The sequence below is a fragment of the Pseudophryne corroboree genome, chromosome 4 (assembly GCF_028390025.1).
Source record: "Pseudophryne corroboree isolate aPseCor3 chromosome 4, aPseCor3.hap2, whole genome shotgun sequence".
Taxonomy (NCBI): Eukaryota; Metazoa; Chordata; class Amphibia; order Anura; family Myobatrachidae; genus Pseudophryne; species Pseudophryne corroboree.
The window spans coordinates 812,216,969-812,239,170 of record NC_086447.1 but is presented as its reverse complement, the minus strand read 5'-3'; the positions used below and the strand labels follow the sequence as shown (position 1 = coordinate 812,239,170).

The 22,202-nt window shown below is 44.8% G+C and overlaps 1 protein-coding gene across 2 annotated transcripts in view; it reads left to right on the top strand.

Annotated features, from left to right (window-relative positions):
- The window catches only part of AFTPH (aftiphilin), a 131,017-nt gene extending 109,453 nt beyond the window's left edge, over positions 1 to 21,564 (top strand). For both annotated transcript variants that reach the window (XM_063918434.1, XM_063918433.1), the window contains one exon: positions 20,373 to 21,564. In XM_063918434.1, the coding sequence (XP_063774504.1) occupies positions 20,373 to 20,517 (145 nt within the window). In that variant the 3' untranslated portion in view covers positions 20,518 to 21,564. The remainder of the gene's footprint in view (positions 1 to 20,372) is intronic.
- The last annotated feature ends 638 nt before the right edge of the window (positions 21,565 to 22,202 follow it).

The following is a 22,202-nucleotide window of genomic DNA, read 5'->3' as shown; positions in this document are numbered from 1 at the left end:
GTAGCACTATCTCGGGAAGTGCTGCAACAGCACGGCTGGATTCTGAATATCCCAAAGTCGCAGCTGATTCCTGCGACGCGTCTGCTGTTCTTGGGCATGATTCTGGACACAGAACAGAAGAAGGTGTTTCTCCCAGTGGAGAAGGCCCAGGAATTGTCATCTCTGGTCAGGGACCTCCTGAAACCAAAACAGGTGTCGGTGCATCACTGCACGCGAGTCCTGGGAAAGATGGTAGCTTCTTACGAAGCAATTCCCTTCGGCAGGTTCCATGCAAGGATCTTTCAGTGGGATCTATTAGACAAGTGGTCCGGATCGCATCTTCAGATGCATCGGCTGCTCACCCTGTCCCCGAGGGCCAGGGTGTCTCTGCTGTGGTGGCTGCAGAAGGCTCATCTTCTCGAGGGCCGCAGATTCGGCATACAGGACTGGGTCCTGGTGACCACGGATGCAAGCCTCCGAGGTTGGGGGGCAGGCACTCAGGGAAGGAACTTCCAAGGAATGTGGTCAAGTCAGGAGACTTCCCTTCACATAAATATTCTGGAACTAAGGGCCATTTACAACGCCCTGAGTCAAGCAGAACCCCTGCTTCAAAACCAACCGGTGCTGATTCAGTCAGACGACAACATCACGGCGGTCGCCCATGTAAACCGACAGGGCGGCACAAGAAGCAGGACGGCGATGGCAGAAGCCACAAGGATTCTCCGATGGGCGGAAATCACATGCTAGCACTGTCAGCAGTGTTCTTTCCGGGAGTGGACAACTGGGAAGCAGACTTCCTCAGCAGGCACGACCTCCACCCGGGAGAGTGGGGACTTCATCCAGAAGTCTTCACACTGATTGTTAATCGTTGGGAACGGCCACAGGTAGACATGATGGCGTCCCGTCTCAACAAAAAGCTAAAAAAATATTGCGCCAGGTCAAGGGACCCTCAGGCGATAGCTGTGGACGCACTAGTGACACCGTGGGTGTACCTGTCGGTTTATGTGTTCCCTCCTCTTCCTCTCATACCCAAGGTACTGAGGATTGTAAGAAAGAGAGGAGTAAGAACTATACTCATCGTTCCGGATTGGCCAAGAAGAACTTCGTACCCAGAATTACAAGAAATGATCTCAGAGGACCCATGGCCTCTGCCTCTCAGACAGGACCTGTTACAACAGGGGCCCTGTCTGTTCCAAGACTTACCGCGGCTGCGTTTGACGGCATGGCGGTTGAACGCCAGATCCTAACGGAAAAGGGCATTCCAGATGAAGTGATTCCTACGCTGATAAAGGCTAGGAAAGACGTGACAGCACAACATTATTATCACCGTATATGGCGAAAATATGTTGCTTGGTGTGAGGCCAGGAAGGCCCCTATGGAAGAATTCCAGCTGGGTCGAATCCTGCACTTCCTACAGTCACGAGTGACTATGGGCCTAAAATTAGGATCCATAAAGGTCCAGATTTCGGCCCTATCTATTTTCTTTCAAAAAGAACTGGCTTCACTGCCTGAAGTTCAGACATTTGTTAAGGGAGTGCTGCATATTCAGCCCCCTTTTGTGCCTCCAGTGGCACCTTGGGATCTTAACGTTGTGTTGGATTTCCTGAAATCCCACTGGTTTGAGCCACTTAAGACCGTGGAGCTAAAATATCTCACGTGGAAAGTGGTCATGCTATTGGCCTTAGCTTCGGCTAGGCGTGTGTCAGAATTGGCGGCTTTGTCGTGTAAAAGCCCTTATCTGATCTTCCATATGGACAGGGCAGAATTGAGGACTCGTCCCCAATTTCTCCCTAAGGTGGTATCAGCGTTTCATTTGAACCAACCTATTGTGGTACCTGCGGCTACTAGGGACTTGGAGGACTCCAAGTTACTAGATGTAGTCAGGGCTTTGAAAATATATATAGCCAGGACGGCTGGAGTCAGGAAAACTGACTCGCTGTTTATCCTGCATGTGCCCAACAAGCTGGGTGCTCCTGCTTCAAAGCAAACAATTGCGCGCTGGATCTGTAGCACGATTCAGCAAGCTCATTCTGCCTGCCGCATCCTAAATCAGTAAAAGCCCATTCCACAAGTAAGGTGGGCTCTTCTTGGGCGGCTGCCCGAGGGGTCTCGGCTTTACAGCTTTGCCGAGCTGCTACTTGGTCGGGTTCAAACACATTTGCCAAGTTCTACAAGTTTGATACCCTGGCTGAGGAGGACCTTGCCTTTGCTCATTCGGTGCTGCAGAGTCATCCGCACTCTCCCGCCCGTTTGGGAGCTTTGGTATAATCCCCATGGTCCTTACGGAGTTCCCAGCATCCACTAGGACATCAGAGAAAATAAGAATTTACTCACCGGTAATTCTATTTCTCGTAGTCCGTAGTGGATGCTGGGCGCCCGTCCCAAGTGCGGACTCTCTGCAATACAAGTATGTAGTTATTGCTTAACTAAAGGGTTATTGTTATGAGCCATCTGTTACTGAGGCTCAGTTGTTGTTCATACTGTTAACTGGGTATGGTTATCACTAGTTGTACAGTGTGATTGGTGTGGCTGGTATGAGTCTTACCCTGGATTCCAAATCCTTTCCTGGTAATGTCAGCTCTTCCGGGCACAGTTTCCCTAACTGAGGTCTGGAGGAGGGGCATAGAGGGAGGAGCCAGTGCACACCAGATATAGTACCTAATCTTTCTTTTAAGAGTGCCCAGTCTCCTGCGGAGCCCGTCTATTCCCCATGGTCTTTACGGAGTTCCCAGCATCCACTACGGACTACGAGAAGTAGAATTACCGGTGAGTAAATTCTTATTTTAATGCCAAAAAATGCAAAATCATGCACTTGAGTCTCAAAAATCCAAAGGCTAAATATAGTATTAATGGCACTATACTGGAAACTACTGAGGAGGAAAGGGATCTAGGAGTCACTCTTTCAGATGACTTAAAGGCAGGTAAGCAATGTAACAAAGCAATGAGGTAGGCTAGTCAGATGCTTGGCTGCATTGGGAGAGGAATCAGCAGCAGAAAGAAGTAATAATGCCACTGTATAGGTCATTGGTACGGCCTCATCTAGAATACTGTGTTCAGTTCTGGAGGCCATATCTTCAAAAGGATATTAATACATTAGAAACTGTACAAAGAAGGGCAACTAAAATGGTGCATGGCCTACATCACAAAACATATCCAGAAAGACTAAGAAATCTCAATATGTATAGTTTGGAGCAGAGAAGGGAAAGGGGGGACGTGATAGAAACTTTCAAATATATCAAGGGTTTTAACAAAGTCCAGGAGGGAAACATTCTCCAAATGAAGAGAAGCAATAGGACACGAGGACATGCACTGAGACTGGAGGGGGGGAGGTTCAGGGGAAATTTGAGGAAAAATTACTTCACAGAAAGGGTAGTGGACAAGTGGAATAGCCTCCCATCAGAGGTGGTAGAGGCTAAGACAGTAGAGCAATTTAAACATGCATGGGATAGACATAAGGATATCCTTACAAAGAAATAAGGATCAAATAAGGTTAGAGAAAAAATATGGGCCAAGTAATTCTTATCTGCCGACAAATTCTATGTTTCTATGTTACTTTTGTTTGCTCCATTTAATATAAGATGATATTGTTAGATTTTGTATTTGTGATTTTCCATCTTTATACTGCAGCTGTTCTGTTACTGCAGTGCTCAAGCAGATGTAGTTTTTATACAACAGTGCTGTAAGGGCAAGCCTGTGTACAAAAGCTGGCACCATTCAGTAGTAGCTGGCTTTCTTCCTTCCACTGTCCTATGTATATTTCGGTGTTCTACGTGTGTTGCTTCCTGTTATGTAGTAACATAAGATACTATAAACTGCAGAGTTTGAAAGGGATGTCGTATGCACATTTTTATTTATTTTCTCTTACATCCATAAGGGACGCTGAGCTAGCTAGTTACAGTGTAAAATTTGCTTTTTATTTGACTAGAAAACCAACTATTTATTGATTTTCACCAGTTTGTGTTTAATTGATTGCCTGGAACTGCTATCTGGGAAGCCTATGGCCAAGAGTGGGACCGCTGTAGTCATTTAGAGCATTTTAATATTGGTCAAGGATAATGTACTGAGGAATGTCCGTACACGGCCACTGTAGTGAAGAACGTTATTGTCCTGCATGACTGGTGTTAAGGATACATTTATTGTATATACATATAGTCACACCACCCATATATTATACATCACATTTCTTGTTATACGATCTGGATATTCAGGATAATATCTGGATATTCTGGAACGTTGTATCTAGGGATCTAGAATAGCTGTCCCATGTACAGTAGTAACCTTCAGGAAGGTGCTACCATGTGAAACACATTCTTTGTCGTCATTCTGTTTGTCACACAGGCTTGGGAGAGTAATTCTGTCCTAATGTTAGAAAGGCTTTTTAGTGCCAGGTTTGCAGCATTTCCTTAATACTGTGTTGGGCATTAAATGTACTAATGTGACCTACTGTAGGCCATTAATTGTTTTATGGTGTGAATGAGTGGTCACCATGCATACCGCACAGTGAATACCCTATTATGGTTGTCTTTCAAGGGGCTGTGCGTTATATCCTCATTGCACGGTCCATACCTAAAACAGGTCCATACCTAAAACAGCCTAGTTGTTTGTCTACATGGCAACCCAGAGAAAGCGTGTCTGCAGCCTTGGCTCCGCCTCGTATGTCTGCGGGATCCTGCTGCTGATGTCTCTGTACAGGGATCGCTGCTGATGCAAGCTACCTGAGGCTCTGGTTCAGTTTCACCTGTTGTTTCTCTGACGTCCTAAGTGGATGCTGGGGACTCCGTCAGGACCATGGGGAATAGCGGCTCCGCAGGAGACAGGGCACAAAAGTAAAAGCTTTAGGATCAGGTGGTGTGCACTGGCTCTTCCCCCTATGACCCTCCTCCAAGCCTCAGTTAGGTTTTTGTGCCCGGCCGAGAAGGGTGCAATCTAGGTGGCTCTCCTAAAGAGCTGCTTAGAGTAAAAGTTTTATTAGGTTTTCTCTGACATCCTAAGTGGATGCTGGGGACTCCGTCAGGACCATGGGGATTAGCGGCTCCGCAGGAGACAGGGCACAAAACTAAAGCTTTAGGATCAGGTGGTGTGTACTGGCTCCTCCCCCTATGACCCTCCTCCAAGCCTCAGTTAGGTTTTTGTGCCCGTCCGAGCAGGGTGCAATCTAGGTGGCTCTCTTAAGGAGCTGCTTAGAAAAAGTTTTTAGGTTTATTATTTTCAGTGAGTCCTGCTGGCAACAGGCTCACTGCATCGAGGGACTTAGGGGAGAGAAGTTCAACTCACCTGCGTGCAGGATGGATTGGCTTCTTAGGCTACTGGACACCATTAGCTCCAGAGGGAGTCGGAACACAGGTCTCACCCTGGGGTTCGTCCCGGAGCCGCGCCGCCGACCCCCCTTGCAGATGCTGAAGATTGAAGGTCCAGAAACCGGCGGCAGAAGGCTCTTCAGTCTTCTTGAAGGTAGCGCACAGCACTGCAGCTGTGCGCCATTGTTTGTCACACACTTCTCACCAACGGTCACAGAGGGTGCAGGGCGCTGCTGGGGGCGCCCTGGGCAGCAATGTAAATACCTTTTATGGCTAAAAAATACATCACATATAGCCCTTGAGGCTATATGGATGTATTTAACCCCTGCCAGATATTACAAACTACGGGAGAAAAGCCCGCCGGAATAGGGGGCGGGGCTTATTCTCCTCAGCACACAGCGCCATTTTCCTGCTCAGCTCCGCTGTGAGGAAGGCTCCCAGGACTCTCCCCTGCACTGCACTACAGAAACAGGGTAAAACAGAGAGGGGGGGCACTTTTTATGGCGATATTTTATATATTTAAGCTGCTATAAGGATACAACACTTATATAAGGTTGTTCCCATATATATTATAGCGCTTGGGTGTGTGCTGGCAAACTCTCCCTCTGTCTCCCCAAAGGGCTAGTGGGGTCCTGTCTTCGATAAGAGCATTCCCTGTGTGTCTGCTGTGTGTCGGTACGTGTGTGTCGACATGTATGAGGACGATGTTGGTGTGGAGGCAGAGCAATTGCCGGTAATGGTGATGTCACCCCCCAGGGAGTCGACACCGGAATGGATGGCTTTGTTTATGGAATTACGTGATAATGTCAGCACATTACAAAAATCAGTTGACGACATGAGACGGCCGGAAAACCAGTTGGTACCTGCCCAGGCGTCTCAGACACCGTCAGGGGCTGTAAAACGCCCTTTACCTCAGTCGGTCGACACAGACCCGGACACGGACACTGAATCTAGTGTCGACGGTGAAGAAACAAACGTATTTTCAAGTAGAGCCACACGTTATATGATCACGGCAATGAAGGAGGCTTTGCATATCTCTGATACTGCAAGTACCACAAAAAGGGGTATTATGTGGGGGGTGAAAAAACTACCTGTAGTTTTTCCTGAATCAGAGGAATTGAATGATGTATGTGATGAAGCGTGGGTTAACCCAGATAGAAAAGTGCGAATTTCAAAAAAGTTATTGGCATTATACCCTTTCCCGCCAGAGGTTAGGGCGCGCTGGGAAACACCCCCTAGGGTGGATAAGGCGCTCACACGCTTATCAAAACAAGTGGCGTTACCGTCTCCTGTTACGGCCGCCCTCAAGGATCCAGCTGATAGGAGGCTGGAAACTACCCTAAAGAGTATATACACACATACTGGTGTTATACTGCGACCAGCCATCGCCTCAGCCTGGATGTGCAGTGCTGGGGTGGTCTGGTCGGATTCCCTGACTGAAAATATTGATACCCTGGATAGGGACAGTATTTTATTGACTATAGAGCAATTAAAGGATGCTTTTCTTTATATGCGAGATGCTCAGAGGGATATTTGCACTCTAGCATCGAGAGTAAGTGCGATGTCCATATCTGCCAGAAGAAGTTTATGGACGCGACAGTGGTCAGGTGATGCGGATTCCAAACGGCATATGGAAGTATTGCCGTATAAAGGGGAGGAATTATTTGGCGTAGGTCTATCGGATCTGGTGGCCACGGCAACTGCCGGAAAATCCACCTTTTTACCTCAGACCCCCTCCCAACAGAAAAAGACACCGTCTTTTCAGCCGCAGTCCTTTCGGTCCTATAAGAACAAGAGGGCAAAAGGACAGTCATATCTGCCCCGGGGCAGAGGAAGGGGTAAGAGAGGGCAGCAAGCAGCCCCTGCCCAGGAACAGAAGCCCTCCCAGGGTTCTGCAAAGCCCTCAGCATGACGCTGGGGCTGTACAAGCGGACTCAGGAGCGGTGGGGGGTCGACTCAGGAATTTCAGCGCACAGTGGGCTTGCTCACAGGTGGACCCTTGGATCCTGCAGGTAGTATCTCAGGGTTACAGGTTGGAATTCGAGAAGTCTCCCCCTCGCCGGTTCCTAAAGTCTGCTTTGCCAACGTCTCCCTCAGACAGGGCGACGGTATTGGAAGCCATTCACAAGCTGTTTTCTCAGCAGGTGATAGTCAAGGTACCCCTCCTACAACAGGGAAAGGGGTATTACTCCACGCTATTTGTGGTACCGAAGCCGGACGGCTCGGTAAGACCTATTCTAAATCTGAAATCTTTGAACCTGTACATACAAAAATTCAAGTTCAAGATGGAATCACTCAGAGCAGTGATAGCGAATCTGGAAGAAGGGGACTTTATGGTGTCCCTGGACAAAAAGGATGCTTACCTGCATGTCCCAATTTGCCCTTCACATCAAGGGTACCTCAGGTTCGTGGTGCAAAACTGTCATTATCAGTTTCAGACGCTGCCGTTTGGATTGTCCACGGCACCTCGGGTCTTTACCAAGGTAATGGCCGAAATGATGATTCTTCTGCGAAGAAGAGGCGTATTAATTATCCCTTACTTGGACGATCTCCTGATAAGGGCAAGGTCCAGAGAACAGCTGGAGGACGGAGTAGCACTAACCCAAGTAGTGCTGCAACAACACGGGTGGATTCTGAATTTTCCAAAATCTCAGTTGACCCCGACAACACGTCTGCTGTTCCTGGGAATGATTCTGGACACGGTTCAGAAAAAGGTGTTTCTTCCGGAGGAGAAAGCCAAGGAGTTATCCGAACTTGTCAGGAACCTCCTAAAACCAGGAAAAGTGTCTGTGCATCAATGCACAAGAGTCCTGGGAAAGATGGTGGCTTCTTACGAAGCAATTCCATTCGGCAGATTCCACGCACGAACTTTTCAGTGGGATCTGCTGGACAAATGGTCCGGATCGCATCTGCAGATGCATCAGCGGATAACCTTATCGCCAGGGACAAGGGTGTCTCTTCTGTGGTGGTTGCAGAGTGCTCATCTGTTAGAGGGCCGCAGATTCGGCATACAGGACTGGGTCCTGGTGACCACGGATGCCAGTCTGAGAGGCTGGGGAGCGGTCACACAGGGAAGAAACTTCCAGGGAGTATGGTCAAGCCTGGAGATGTCTCTTCATATAAATATACTGGAGCTAAGAGCAATTTACAATGCTCTTAGCCTGGCAAAACCCCTGCTTCAGGGTCAGCCGGTGTTGATCCAGTCGGACAACATCACGGCAGTCGCCCACGTAAACAGACAGGGCGGCACAAGAAGCAGGAGAGCAATGGCAGAAGCTGCAAGGATCCTTCGCTGGGCGGAAGATCATGTGATAGCACTGTCAGCAGTGTTCATTCCGGGAGTAGACAACTGGGAAGCAGACTTCCTCAGCAGACACGATCTACACCCGGGAGAGTGGGGACTTCATCCAGAAGTCTTCCACATGATTGTGAACCGTTGGGAAAAACCAAAGGTGGATATGATGGCGTCTCGCCTCAACAAAAAACTGGACAGGTATTGCGCCAGGTCAAGAGACCCTCAGGCAATAGCTGTGGACGCTCTGGTAACACCGTGGGTGTACCAGTCAGTGTATGTGTTTCCTCCTCTGCCTCTCATACCCAAAGTACTGAGAATTATACGGCAAAGGGGAGTAAGAACGATACTCGTGGCTCCGGATTGGCCAAGAAGAACTTGGTACCCGGAACTTCAGGAGATGCTCACGGAAAATCCGTGGCCTCTACCTCTAAGACGGGACCTGATTCAGCAGGGACCGTGTCTATTCCAAGACTTACCGCGGCTGCGTTTGACGGCATGGTGGTTGAACGCCGAATTCTAAAGGAAAAAGGCATTCCAGAAGAGGTCATTCCTACACTGGTTAAAGCCAGGAAGAAGGTGACTGCACAACATTATCACCGCATTTGGAGAAAATATGTTGCGTGGTGTGAGGCCAGGAAGGCCCCCACGGAGGAATTTCAACTGGGTCGATTCCTACATTTCCTGCAAACAGGATTGTCTATGGGCCTCAAATTGGGGTCCATTAAGGTTCAAATTTCGGCCCTGTCGATTTTCTTCCAGAAAGAATTGGCTTCAGTTCCTGAAGTCCAGACTTTTGTAAAAGGAGTACTACATATACAGCCCCCGGTTGTGCCCCCAGTGGCTCCGTGGGACCTGAATGTAGTTTTGGATTTTCTCAAATCCCATTGGTTTGAGCCACTCAAATCGGTGGATTTGAAATATCTTACATGGAAAGTAACCATGCTACTGGCCCTGGCTTCAGCCAGGAGAGTATCAGAATTGGCGGCTTTATCGTATAAGAGCCCATATCTGATTTTCCATTCGGACAGGGCAGAACTGCGGACGCGTCCTCAGTTTCTGCCTAAGGTGGTGTCAGCGTTTCACCTGAACCAGCCTATTGTGGTGCCTGCGGCTACTAGCGATTTGGAAGATTCCAAGTTGCTGGACGTTGTCAGGGCATTGAAAATATACATTTCAAGGATGGCTGGAGTCAGAAAATCTGACTCGCTGTTTATACTGTATGCACCCAACAAGCTGGGTGCTCCTGCTTCTAAGCAGACGATTGCTCGTTGGATTTGTAGCACAATTCAACTTGCACATTCTGTGGCAGGCCTGCCACAGCCTAAATCTGTCAAGGCCCATTCCACAAGGAAGGTGGGCTCATCCTGGGCGGCTGCCCGAGGGGTCTCGGCATTACAACTCTGCCGAGCAGCTACGTGGTCGGGGGAGAACACGTTTGTAAAATTCTACAAATTTGATACCCTGGCTAAAGAGGACCTGGAGTTCTCTCATTCGGTGCTGCAGAGTCATCCGCACTCTCCCGCCCGTTTGGGAGCTTTGGTATAATCCCCATGGTCCTGACGGAGTCCCCAGCATCCACTTAGGACGTCAGAGAAAATAAGATTTTACTTACCGATAAATCTATTTCTCGTAGTCCGTAGTGGATGCTGGGCGCCCATCCCAAGTGCGGATTGTCTGCAATACTTGTACATAGTTATTGTTACAAAAAAATCGGGTTGTTATTTGTTGTGAGCCGTCTGTTCAGAGGCTCCTACGTTTGTCATACTGTTAACTGGGTTTAGATCACAAGTTATACGGTGTGATTGGTGTGGCTGGTATGAGTCTTACCCGGGATTCAATATCCTTCCTTATTGTGTACGCTCGTCCGGGCACAGTATCCTAACTGAGGCTTGGAGGAGGGTCATAGGGGGAGGAGCCAGTACACACCACCTGATCCTAAAGCTTTAGTTTTGTGCCCTGTCTCCTGCGGAGCCGCTAATCCCCATGGTCCTGACGGAGTCCCCAGCATCCACTACGGACTACGAGAAATAGATTTATCTGTAAGTAAAATCTTATTTTTTATTTTCAGTGAGTCCTGCTGGCAACAGGCTCACTGCAACGAGGGACTTAGGGGAGAAGAAGTGAACTCACCTGCGTGCAGGATGGATTGGCTTCTTAGGCTACTGGACACTAGCTCCAGAGGGACGATCACAGGTACAGCCTGGATGGGTCACCGGAGCCGCGCCGCCGACCCCCTTGCAGATGCTGAAGAGAGAAGAGGTCCAGAAATCGGCGGCTGAAGACTTCTCAGTCTTCATGAGGTAGCGCACAGCACTGCAGCTGTGCGCCATTGCTCTCAGCACACTTCACACCAACGGTCACTGAGGGTGCAGGGCGCTGGGGGGGGCGCCCTGGGCAGCAATGAAAATACCTATACTGGCTAAAAATACATCACATATAGCCTCTGGGGCTATATGGATGTATTTAACCCCTGCCAGGTTGTCAGAAAAACGGAGAAGAAGCCCGCCGAAAAGGGGGCGGGGCCTATTCTCCTCAGCACACAGCGCCATTTTCCCTCACAGAACTGCTGGTGGGTTGCCACTAAGTTTGAGTCTTGGCCGTGTGCCCTCTCCAATGGGAGAAGGGAAGAAGTGGAGGATGTGCGTGTGGCTTTTACATTGCATTGTATTCTTGATGACTGGTTCATTCAGATGCCAACACAACAATACATCTGTCTACTACATACCTTTTAGGTAGCATCTAACCTACTTGTACTGTTTTGTCAATGAACCATCCCCTATCTATAAAGGCAGTTAAGTAGAATAAATCTTGTGTGTAGCGCTAGTTTTCTCCCCTTGATATTTTTATTTCCATTATAATATATTATAAGGAGATGTACACATGTAGGCTCAGGATGCAGTCAGCATGTCGATGATGACAAAATGTTGACATCACATATGTCACCATCTGGACAGTGTTGACATGGACAGAGTGTTGACATACGATATTTGCATTACACTTGGAGTAAGGGTCAGCGTTGGGGTTCAATTTATGCTTAGGGTTAAACTCGCATTAAAAAGTTCACATTCTGACAGTGTCAACATTACATCATTGTCAGTGATGTACGTACGTCTAAGTGGCCTCTGTCTAATCTCTATCATAGTTAATGCATTTTAGTGTCCTGTGTGCTGCCTTTTCTCCCCATCTCTTTCCAGGGTACTGTAACATATAGAAGCCCTGCCCCCCTTCATCATTACAAGTTATCTCTGCTTTGAAAAGGACACAGAATCGGCGATAAGGAAGGAAGAAGTGGCAGAGGATCGCTTGAAAATTATAAATCTGTCCAACATGAAACTCACGGAAGCACATACCTCCGTATTAGGTAAAGGTCTTTCTTTCTCTCCTGTCAGGAATTTTGACAGATTTAAATGGGAGAGGGACCTTCACTTGTTTGGACGGAAGGTATTACTTAATAAATTCTATTCTCTCAAGAAACGTAACACCAATATGGACCAACAAGAGATCAGCACCACTGAGGGATTTACAGATGAAGATCTACATGTCATTGAAATGTTAGAAGAATTAGCCAATGAAGATAATCCTGCAACATCAAATATGAGACCAATCTGTAAAAAGAAAGGAACATTTTTCCCACAGGGGAATATCTGTCCGAATGTAGGCATCTTCATGGAATTGGTGTCCAAAGAATTAGACACACTTGGTAAAATCGATAAGAAGTACTTACGTAAAATGGACAACCTCACTAAAGAGGAAAGGGATGCCCTGAATGAAATTAAAACCTGGGACAATGTCCAAATTAAACCTTCTGATAAAGGAGGGAATGTTGTCATTTGGGATAAACAAATGTATCATAAAGAGGCAATGGCACAGTTGAATGATCCAGGGTGCTATAAACGCCTTCCATCTAATCCCATGGAAATCTTCAAGAAACAGTACGATCGGATAATAACATCAGCCCATGATAATGGCATTATTAATAAAACGGAATATGCATTTTTGGAGGTAGAGGAACCAAAGACACCCACGTTCTATCTACTTCCGAAGGTTCGTAAAAATGAGAAAGTCCCCCCTGGGCGTCCGATCGTCTCAGAAATAGATGGTTTGACTGAGCAAGCGAGCAAGTTCCTGGACACTCATCTTAGGAAATTTGTGACGAGTCTACCATCTTATGTTAAGGACACCACAGATGTACTGTGTAAATTGGATGAGATACATGTGAACGAACAAGTCCTGCTGGTCACATGCGATGTTGAATCGCTCTATACGAGCATTCAACACGACAGGGGCATAGCGTCAGTAGACTACTTCCTCCAAAAAAGAAGGGGGAACAGCATTTGGGGAATTTCTTCTTAGGCTCCTCACATTTGTACTTCAAAAGAACTTCTTCATATTTGATGACAAATACTATCTGCAGGTGAGGGGCACGGCTATGGGGGCGGCATGTGCCCCCACCTATGCTAATATATACCTCGGGTGGTGGGAGGAGACAGTTGTCTTTCACGACATGATGGAACAATATACTCAACATATATTGATATGGATGAGATATATTGATGACCTGATAATACTCTGGGACGGTCCTCGTGAGAAACTGATTGAATTCATCGAATTACTTAATACCAACAGCCTTAATTTAAAACTTACCTATGAGGTGAGTGAAACAGAAGTTACTTTTTTGGATTTGAAAGTGAGAAAGATGGATGACGGACGGATTGCAACAGATCTTCACAGGAAACACACAGCTACAAACAGTGTACTACATAGATCAAGTGCACACTTTCCTCCTGTGTTGAAAGGTATCCCAAAAGGGGAGTTCCTTAGAATGAGAAGGAACTGCTCGGATCTGGCACAATTTGAACAGAGAGCTACGGAATTGGGCGAGAGACTCCTCAAAAGAGGGTATTCTAAGAGGGCCATAAAGAAGGCCAAATACGCAGCCCAACAAGTAGACAGGAACCAACTCCTACACCCTAATAAGATCAGAACAACAAAACAATGTCACAACTGAGGGCCTGAGCTGACGGGAGGCAGCCTCAGTTGTAGGGGCTGAGATGTACCGGAACCTGGGAGGTTGTATCAGACCCCTGGACATGTAAGTAACATGAATAATAACTGCCCGAAGGCGTGACCACGACAACTTGGATAAAAGTCAATGATGTTTATTATGACAACTCCGCAACACAGCAGCAGTAAAAGAAAACGTAAAAGTCAGCAAAGAATAAATACAGTTCCTGGGTACTACAGGATGGCAGGAGCCACAGGGCACTGGTAGTGTGAGATAGTTCTTATGATCTTCTAGATGGAAAGTCCTTACCAGGCCCGACTGTAGCAATGGAGATAACCCAGGATTGTGCCAGCTGGTGTTCCAGGAAAAGCTGGGTTGCTGAAGATAAAACAGCTGCTGTGGATACTGGCTGGAACCAGACTGTTGTTAGCACGGAGTGGATACTGGCTGGAACCAGTTAAATAATAAATGAACTTGGGAGCGATGAAATATGAACTGAAATGTAGAACTTGAGAGCGGAGAAATAATAATACCGGTGGAGAGTGGTAAAGTGTAGAAAGGACACCGGCCCTTTAAGGGAAGCTGTACTCTGCTGGAAGCTGAGCTGGAAGCAGGTAATGTTGTAGCTGGAAACAGATGAATCCACAATGGATTGGAGAGTCAGGCTACACCGCAGGTGGAATGCTGGTGCGGGTCTCTATGATGGAAGTCTTGAGACAGGAGCTGGAACCTGGAAGACAATCACAGGAGAGAGACAAACAGGAACTAGGTTTGACAACCAAAGCACTGACGCCTTCCTTGCTCAGGCACAGTGTATTTATACCTGCAGCAAGGAAGGGATTGGCTAGGCAATTATGCAGATTATCAATACTGAGAACAGATTGGTGGAAATGATCAGCTGACAGAATCCAAGATGGCTGCGCCCATGCAGACACTTGGAGGGAAGTTTGGTTTGTAATCCATGTGGTAATGAAAACAGTAATGGCGGCGCCGGAGACAGGAGGCGCCAGGCTGACAGATGCACATCCAACCACGCGGACACGGCGGAGGCCGCGGCTGACGTAATAGCCACTCAGACACTCTGCATGCAGAAGTTCAGGGACGGCGGCGGAGGCCGCGGGAGACGCCATGCCAGGTGTAATATGGCGTTTACTGTGACAGCGTCCCAGAGTGACAGGAGAGGATACAGGAATGTACACATCAGGATAACAGATGGGATCCGGTCCTGGAGCGCTGAGCCAGCCTTAGGAGGCATCTGATGGGTAAGAAATGGCGTCCAGATACCCGGATCGTGACAAACAATCTAACATTATCAGATTTGTGGGTGATTATTGTGCCGAATGGGAGGAAATTCAAAGAATCCTCAACAAACACTGGTCAGTACTTACCGTGGATCAGGATCTAACTGAGAAACTAGGCCCAAGACCATCAATTAGTTGGAGGCGGGCTACCAACTTACGAGATAATTTGGTTCATAGCCACTATAGTTCAATTAAGCAGAAAAAGAAAACCATTATAGGATCACATAAATGTGGGGAGTGTAAGGCATGTGACTACATGAAGAGGACAATGGAATTTAAGGATAAATTTAATAAAACACATGAGATCAAGGACTATATAAATTGCAAAACCTCCGGTGTGATCTATTGCCTTATATGCACATGCTCAAAAAGATATATTGGCATGACAACGAGACCTTTAAAACAAAGGATATTAGAACACGTAGGATCAATTAGAAACTGTAAAAAAGATTACAGTAAATTCAAACAGTTGACAACAGTGGCTAAACACTTCTACGATGAACATGCTGGTAGACCTACTGACCTGAAGGTGTTCGGTATCGAACAAGTACGGTTAGGAATAAGAGGTGGAAACCTTACGCAAGAATTGTTGAGGAGAGAGAGTCGATGGACTTTTCTTCTCAATGGTTTGCAGCCACATGGATTAAATGAACACATTAACTTTGGAGTTTTCCTATAATAACAACATTAGGCAGTAACATGAAGGAACATAGACCATAGGAAGATTTGGATGAAAAGATTAAATCTTTTTATTTATCTTTGACTCTACCCCACTATTAAACACCAGTACACCTATATTTCACTTTGTTTTGCCCACACAAATTGGTTTTGATTTTTACATCACGAATGGTTTGTCACATGTTCTGTGACATTTTTTGTTAATTTTTCACCATCAAATATGACCTTGGTAGTTGAATAGTCTACTTAATTTCTGGATTACACTGATCACAAGCACATGCATATGTGTATGTAAATGTACACACACTGGATAACAAATTCATCACTATTTAATTGAGGGATGGTACTCTATTTTAGTCACGGTTAAGACTAACACTTCAGATTTTGTGAATGTGGGGTACAGAGAGGCTTTCATAATCAATATACATTGGAAGGAATAATTTGATTACATCCCAATATATATGGTTCAATATGACATTCTTAACACGGATTTATTTTTATTTTTATGCTATTGGCAATAAGAAAATTTCTAAGGTCTCTATAATAAAAGGAATGAAAATATCAACTCCTCCATCCATATCACATTTGGGTATCATAATTAATGTACCCATGAATTTTGTTACATTTAGTACGATCCATTCAGTTGAATAATATGGATTTAGGTCAGCTCCTTTGCTCAGGATATGTGTATTACAGTCATTTTTGTGTGTTTGAATATCATTTATGAACCATTAAAAACCTAAACCACAAACTAGAATCCTGATTGGTTTAATCACCCATCAATCAAGATACACAACCAATGAGGACTATAGGCAGGCTATTAAACTCCTTTCCGCCCGTAGTTCGGGTTTCCTATGATTAAGCTGTAATGCGAAACGATCGTTAGGCAGGACGCTTCACGTTCTACACGTGTCCGTCCTTCAGTTAGCTTAACCACTGCTTTTATGGGCATTTAAGCCCTCAGTATTGATTAAATGTCTAAGTGTGTATGATATATGTGAAACCGCTGCTTTATCTTTACAGTGAGACTCTCACTATCAGCTGCAGTGTGTGGGACGTGCTTGCTAGCAGCACGGCTACACTACGAGCGGCTGCACACCGCTAATTGACATCTGATCACAGGATCTGTATGGTTGCGGACTACGCTCACTAAACACAACACAGCCCGGGCATATCTGGTCTGACCGGGAGACGCCGGCCGCGGTCAGCCGGATTATTGCTAACACACAACCCATCTCTTTATATATCTTTCACAGTGGCAGCTGGAGAATGCCGGCTGCAATCTATAAGATCAAACTGCTAGGGGATATTTTATATCTATATTAAAACTGTCAGTACTGGGAGACGCTGCTGCTATTAGCTTAACATCAGACGTCAGGGTATATTATATTATATATTGGAGACAGCGGATGCTGGTTATTGCCACTTTATCATTAGATCATCACTGTTAGGGCATATTAACCAGCCTGCTCTCCAAAACGTGGGTGCAGGTTAAATATTTGCTGTGCCTAGTGAGATTTTCGATACCCACTATTTGAATATATTCCCAGTATAGACCAGATACTATATGTGTTATCTCAGCCACTTGGCAATACACCTGCACTATACTGTTCAGCCCAATAGAAAGTGAATCTATTGGGTTATTTTCTATATGTCCCCTATATAATTACTTAAGGATATATAATGGACTTTGGATTCTTTATATCCAAGTATTAATATTGATGGGAATGTTTAATATTAGAAATACATAGGACCTCTGTGTACTAAAAGTGAAGTCTCACCATCCAATATTGAATAATTGATAGCAGCAGTTTATTCATTTATTTATTTATTTATTACTTTTTCTGTGTGTGTATATGTATTAAACAATTTAAATACACAATTGTAATATATAAGATTATGTTAGGAGATGGATATGTGCTATGCCTCAATGATATTTAGATACCGCATATACTCCATGCTACTATGTGAGGAGAGTCAGGCATAAAGGAATGAGGTCATCATAGCTAATTGTAACAAACTCACTCTCTCCCTAACATAAGTTGCTACAGTATTGTAACAACTGCAGCAACATCTGATGGAACCACAGAAATAAATGATACAATACCAGACACTAGACACATTCACAGTGGTTTAGCTTTTTAATATCACAGATATTTAGTACACTTTATTTTTATTTATTTTTGTCATTATTTATTATTATTTTTTCACTTGCACATATTTCGTGAGCTTTAACGTATACCAATAAAAGTTATATTTTAATCTACTATTGGTCACCCCCCCTGGTGGGGCGTTGACTTTAAGTAAATAATAGTATATTTGTTTCTGAGTGTGCCCTAGCAAGGAATACTTTCTCTCTCTTTTGTTATACTATATCTCTGCTTTCACTGCCAGGATAGAACTCCAGTGTTCTCCACTGAAAATTTTGACAGCCACATGGCATTAAGAAGTAGCCGGGCGGGGGCAATCTATGCTGGCTGGATTCTGATATAATGATTTTTTTAAGACTTTTTCTTGCAGATATTTGCCCATTTGTTGGCTGGACACCGATATGGTTGTGTCCAGCAATGCACACCGAGACACAGTACTGTACAGTGAGAGATGCACGCTCCACTACCCTCTCTGCAATGTTCCAGTGTGCAAAATGCACCCTGCCTCTTAGAGATGGGGTAGGGATCTGTTACTGTGCCAGTCACCGTAAAATAAGATCTGCGCAACTTTAGTTTTGGCCGTCGTCGGACTCCTGGAGCAGAATAGTGCTGAGTGGCATGTAAAAAAAAAACAAAAAAAAAACACCTAGACGGAGAGCCCGGGAAATTGATCCCGGGGAGAACACTGAACTCCTAATGGGCAAAGCAGGATTTCCGTGTAAATGATGCGGCTGTTTCTTGCGGCTTTTTGTTCTAAAGTAATCTATTTAGTAGCACTAGTACTACAAGTCTAAGCTAAATATGGCGACAACCATTCTTACCACATATAACTCTGTTTCAAACTATTTTGTAGTATCTCTATTAGTGTAAATGTAAGATATATGGCTCTTCAGGTTCTTATCAGGACATAGGGCCTGATTCAAGTTTGTAAAAAAAGCATAACTGGGCAAAGCCATGCTGCCCTGCAGGTGGGGCAGAGGTAACATGTGCAGAGAGAGTTAGATTTGGGTAGGGCGTGTTCAAACTGAAATCTAAATTGTAGTGTAAAAATAAAGCAACCAGAAAAAATATAACCCTCCCAAATCTAAATCTCTCTGCACATGTTACATCTGCCCCGCCTGCAGTGCAATATGGTTTTGCCCAGTTGCTTGCTATTTGGCTTTACTTACAAACCTGAATCGGGCCCAAACTCTGGAAGATTAAGGGATTGTTGCCTCATAGGCAGTTTTGTGAAATGCCCAAGGAATGTGGCAGACATCATTGATCCCTGTGATAATTTCTGCAGCATAGAAGTATAGACTTATCTTCAAGACACAATGAACAGCTGGATCTGTCAGGTAACAAATGCTTGTGCACATGGCCATAGTCCAATCACATCTATCATCTGTTGGCTCCACATCAGATATAACTCAGGTTCAGCGTTTTGTTCCCATTGGCACAGTGCGTTTCACCCAGATAGTTGGAAAACTTCTGAGCTGCAGCCCACATGACTGGGTGTGTGGGCACCTGAAGTCATTTTTATATAGATCAGGGAGTTCTTGGCCATCTAAGTCCATTGGTCTGAAGAGAATTTAGATCTTCTCCAGTTGATCAGTAAAGCTGGGAAATACTATACAGTTATCTGGCAGATCATCTACCATATCTGGCTGGTTGGAATGAAAATCTGGTAATTGATGAGAGCAAATGATGATCAACCATTTGCTCCCAAACACTGGAAAACTGACAGAAACTGTTGTTCATACCAGTTGGTTAAACCCGTGATTTAACCAATTTGTCTGAACGACGGGTATTGTCTATATTTTTCAGAGCTGTACGTACAGATGTAGTTAATGCTCATCGTGGCAACATCTTGCTGCGATCGCGCCTTGTTAAGCACAACCACGTGCACATCGGGAATACCTGTTTAGGGCAGGTGTAGCCACGATGCGCATGGCTACATCTGTAAACCTGATGGTTTATGTACATCTCCAGTGTTAGGTTCTGTGCATGTGTAGAACGAGTCCTGCGTGCTTGCTCACAGTCCCTCCATGATTGACATGCTGTTGTGTTTGGGGGGGCGGAGTGGTGGTGGCGAGGGGGACCGTTCTACAAAACGTGGGTGTTTCACCCCGTTTTGTAGCAGTGCCGAGGTCAGGCTCTCTGTGTTTGGAGGCAGATTTTCTGGCCTGCAGAGGCGTTCCAGCACTGAGGCTTACTCAGATGACAAATGGCTGTGACCACCGTGATGGTGATCGATGCTGCGTGTTTGGACGCAGCACTTAGATCAGTGCTGCATACAGGAGGCCCCTTTCCTACAGATGCCTTCTGAGGCATTACAATATTTGAGCATCGCTGCTGCCCCCATCTCTGGATCAGTCTCGTAGTGTAATACAGTCTGCACATGCGCTTAAATTCTCACAGGATAATGAGATGTACGTGCAAAATTAAAATCCATCCAGTCTCTTATCTGACATCCATATAAGGTGATCAGGAGCCAAATTGGTGATACAGGGTATGCCCACTCGGCGCATGTCATCAGAAGGTGGTAAATTCAGTGTCTTCATCAGGAGTGATCTGGGTGAATCGAATATGCAGGAATAATGTATTTGTTTTGTTCCAGCTATAAATGCTAGATGCGTGTTCTGTTTGATTAACACACATTCTGCTTTCACTTTGTCTTCTTCACAGGAAACCTAGAAGGGACGAGAACCTTAGTGAAGAGGCTGCGAAAGTCATCGCCAGCCTACCCGACTTATCTTTCATGCATGCAAAGGTGTTGATGTTTCCAGTCTCACTAACACCTTCAACAAGTTCACAACACAAGGTAGACTGATTACACAAAAATGAGGAAGGAAACTGCAAAAAAAAAAAAAAAAAAAATCCAAATTGCAATGGGTGTTATATATCCAAACTTTTTAAAGTGGATTAAAGTGTTCTTGCTGTGACATAAAATCACTTCAGCTGATTTGTTGGTGAGCAACACTATAAAGCGTAAATACATTCTGATGTATATTTCAACACTGAATACTCCATTTATATGAGAAATCTTCAACTTAATTTGTATATAATAGCGACGGGAACTTTTTTTTTTTTTTTTATGTGCTGGGGGTACATACACTGGTGGATCCTTTTTTACAAAATTAAAAAAGAAATTGAAGAGACAAAAGTGAACATGCTAAACCTTCACTGCCTGTGAGCCTGTCCCGGTGACTTTTTTTATTTTATTTTTTATTTCTCCTTTCTCCCAGTTGTATTGAAATTATTGTACTGTTACATTTAAATGTTCAGTGTTTGTTCATTTTGTGTTAATTTAAATTCTAACCTATGCTGAGCTGAAACTGCAAAATCAGTTTAATCCATTTTCTGATGGCGTCCGCGTTGCTGGCAGTGGACGGGTTAGGGAAACACAGCCAGGGCAAGTTGTACTGCAGGGTTTTTACAATCATATCAGTTCACGTCCATCCGGGTGTCTTTCCTGCTTAGTAACCTTTTCTGTGTGTGGGCAATAAAATTGCAGGTGATTTGGGGACTTAATCGACTAGATTTTGGGTTAAGAAGGACCAAAATAACATGATTGTGACTATGAAGAATTTGATTACTGTTCTCGTTTAGTTTGTTTGCGTCTGTTGTCGTACCACTATCCTTCTGATTTGCACAGTGTAAAAAATAAAAAAATGAGCATAATCATAGGTTGCTATGGTTTAGGCTGTACATATGTTGAAGACTTTGGGATGTAAATTAATGGGAAAATTCCTATGGAAAAAAAACAAATTTGATCTGTAGCAGCAAGGTCCATGTGCATGCCCAAGTTCTTTTGAAATGTAAGCGTGTACATTCTCTTTTAGCTTACACAAGAATAAATAAAAAAAACAATTTTAAATTGTCTTGGATTTTTTTATTTACATGTAGTTCTGTTTCTTATCTTGAACATTTTTTTTTTCCTCCTAGAAGTTTTTTTTTTGTTTGTTTTGTTTGTTTGGATAGATTACAGCATTTACAATAAGGTAAATATTTATTCATTACTGGTGGTTCTTGCAGTGCCATTTGACGGCACATCGCGCCCTTCGTGGCTAATTGGATTGACCCCTAAGAGAAAAGTGTCCAATATACACCTAAACTACAAACGTTACACAAGCTAAGAATGCGTTGTTGTTTTTTATTTTTTTATTTGTTTAATAATTATTCTTCATAAAGCCTATGGAGAATGACATTGTCCAGAGCAGCGATTCCCAACATTGGTCCTCAAGGCATACGAACAGTAAGGCTTTAGTGATTATCCATTCTTGAGCACAGATGGTTAAGTCAAAATAACTGCGGTACTAATTAAGTCACCTGTGCTATCCTCAAAACCTGGACTGTTTAGTATGACTTGAGGACAAGTCGAATCAGAACAAGGAGTTAAAAAAAATAGATGAATGGAGCATTGAGGATAGAGGAAGACTAGAGAGTAGGAGCTTACAGTAAACCACGGCTTGGCTATGTGAGAGAAGATAATATTGAGAAGGTTCCTAAGAATGT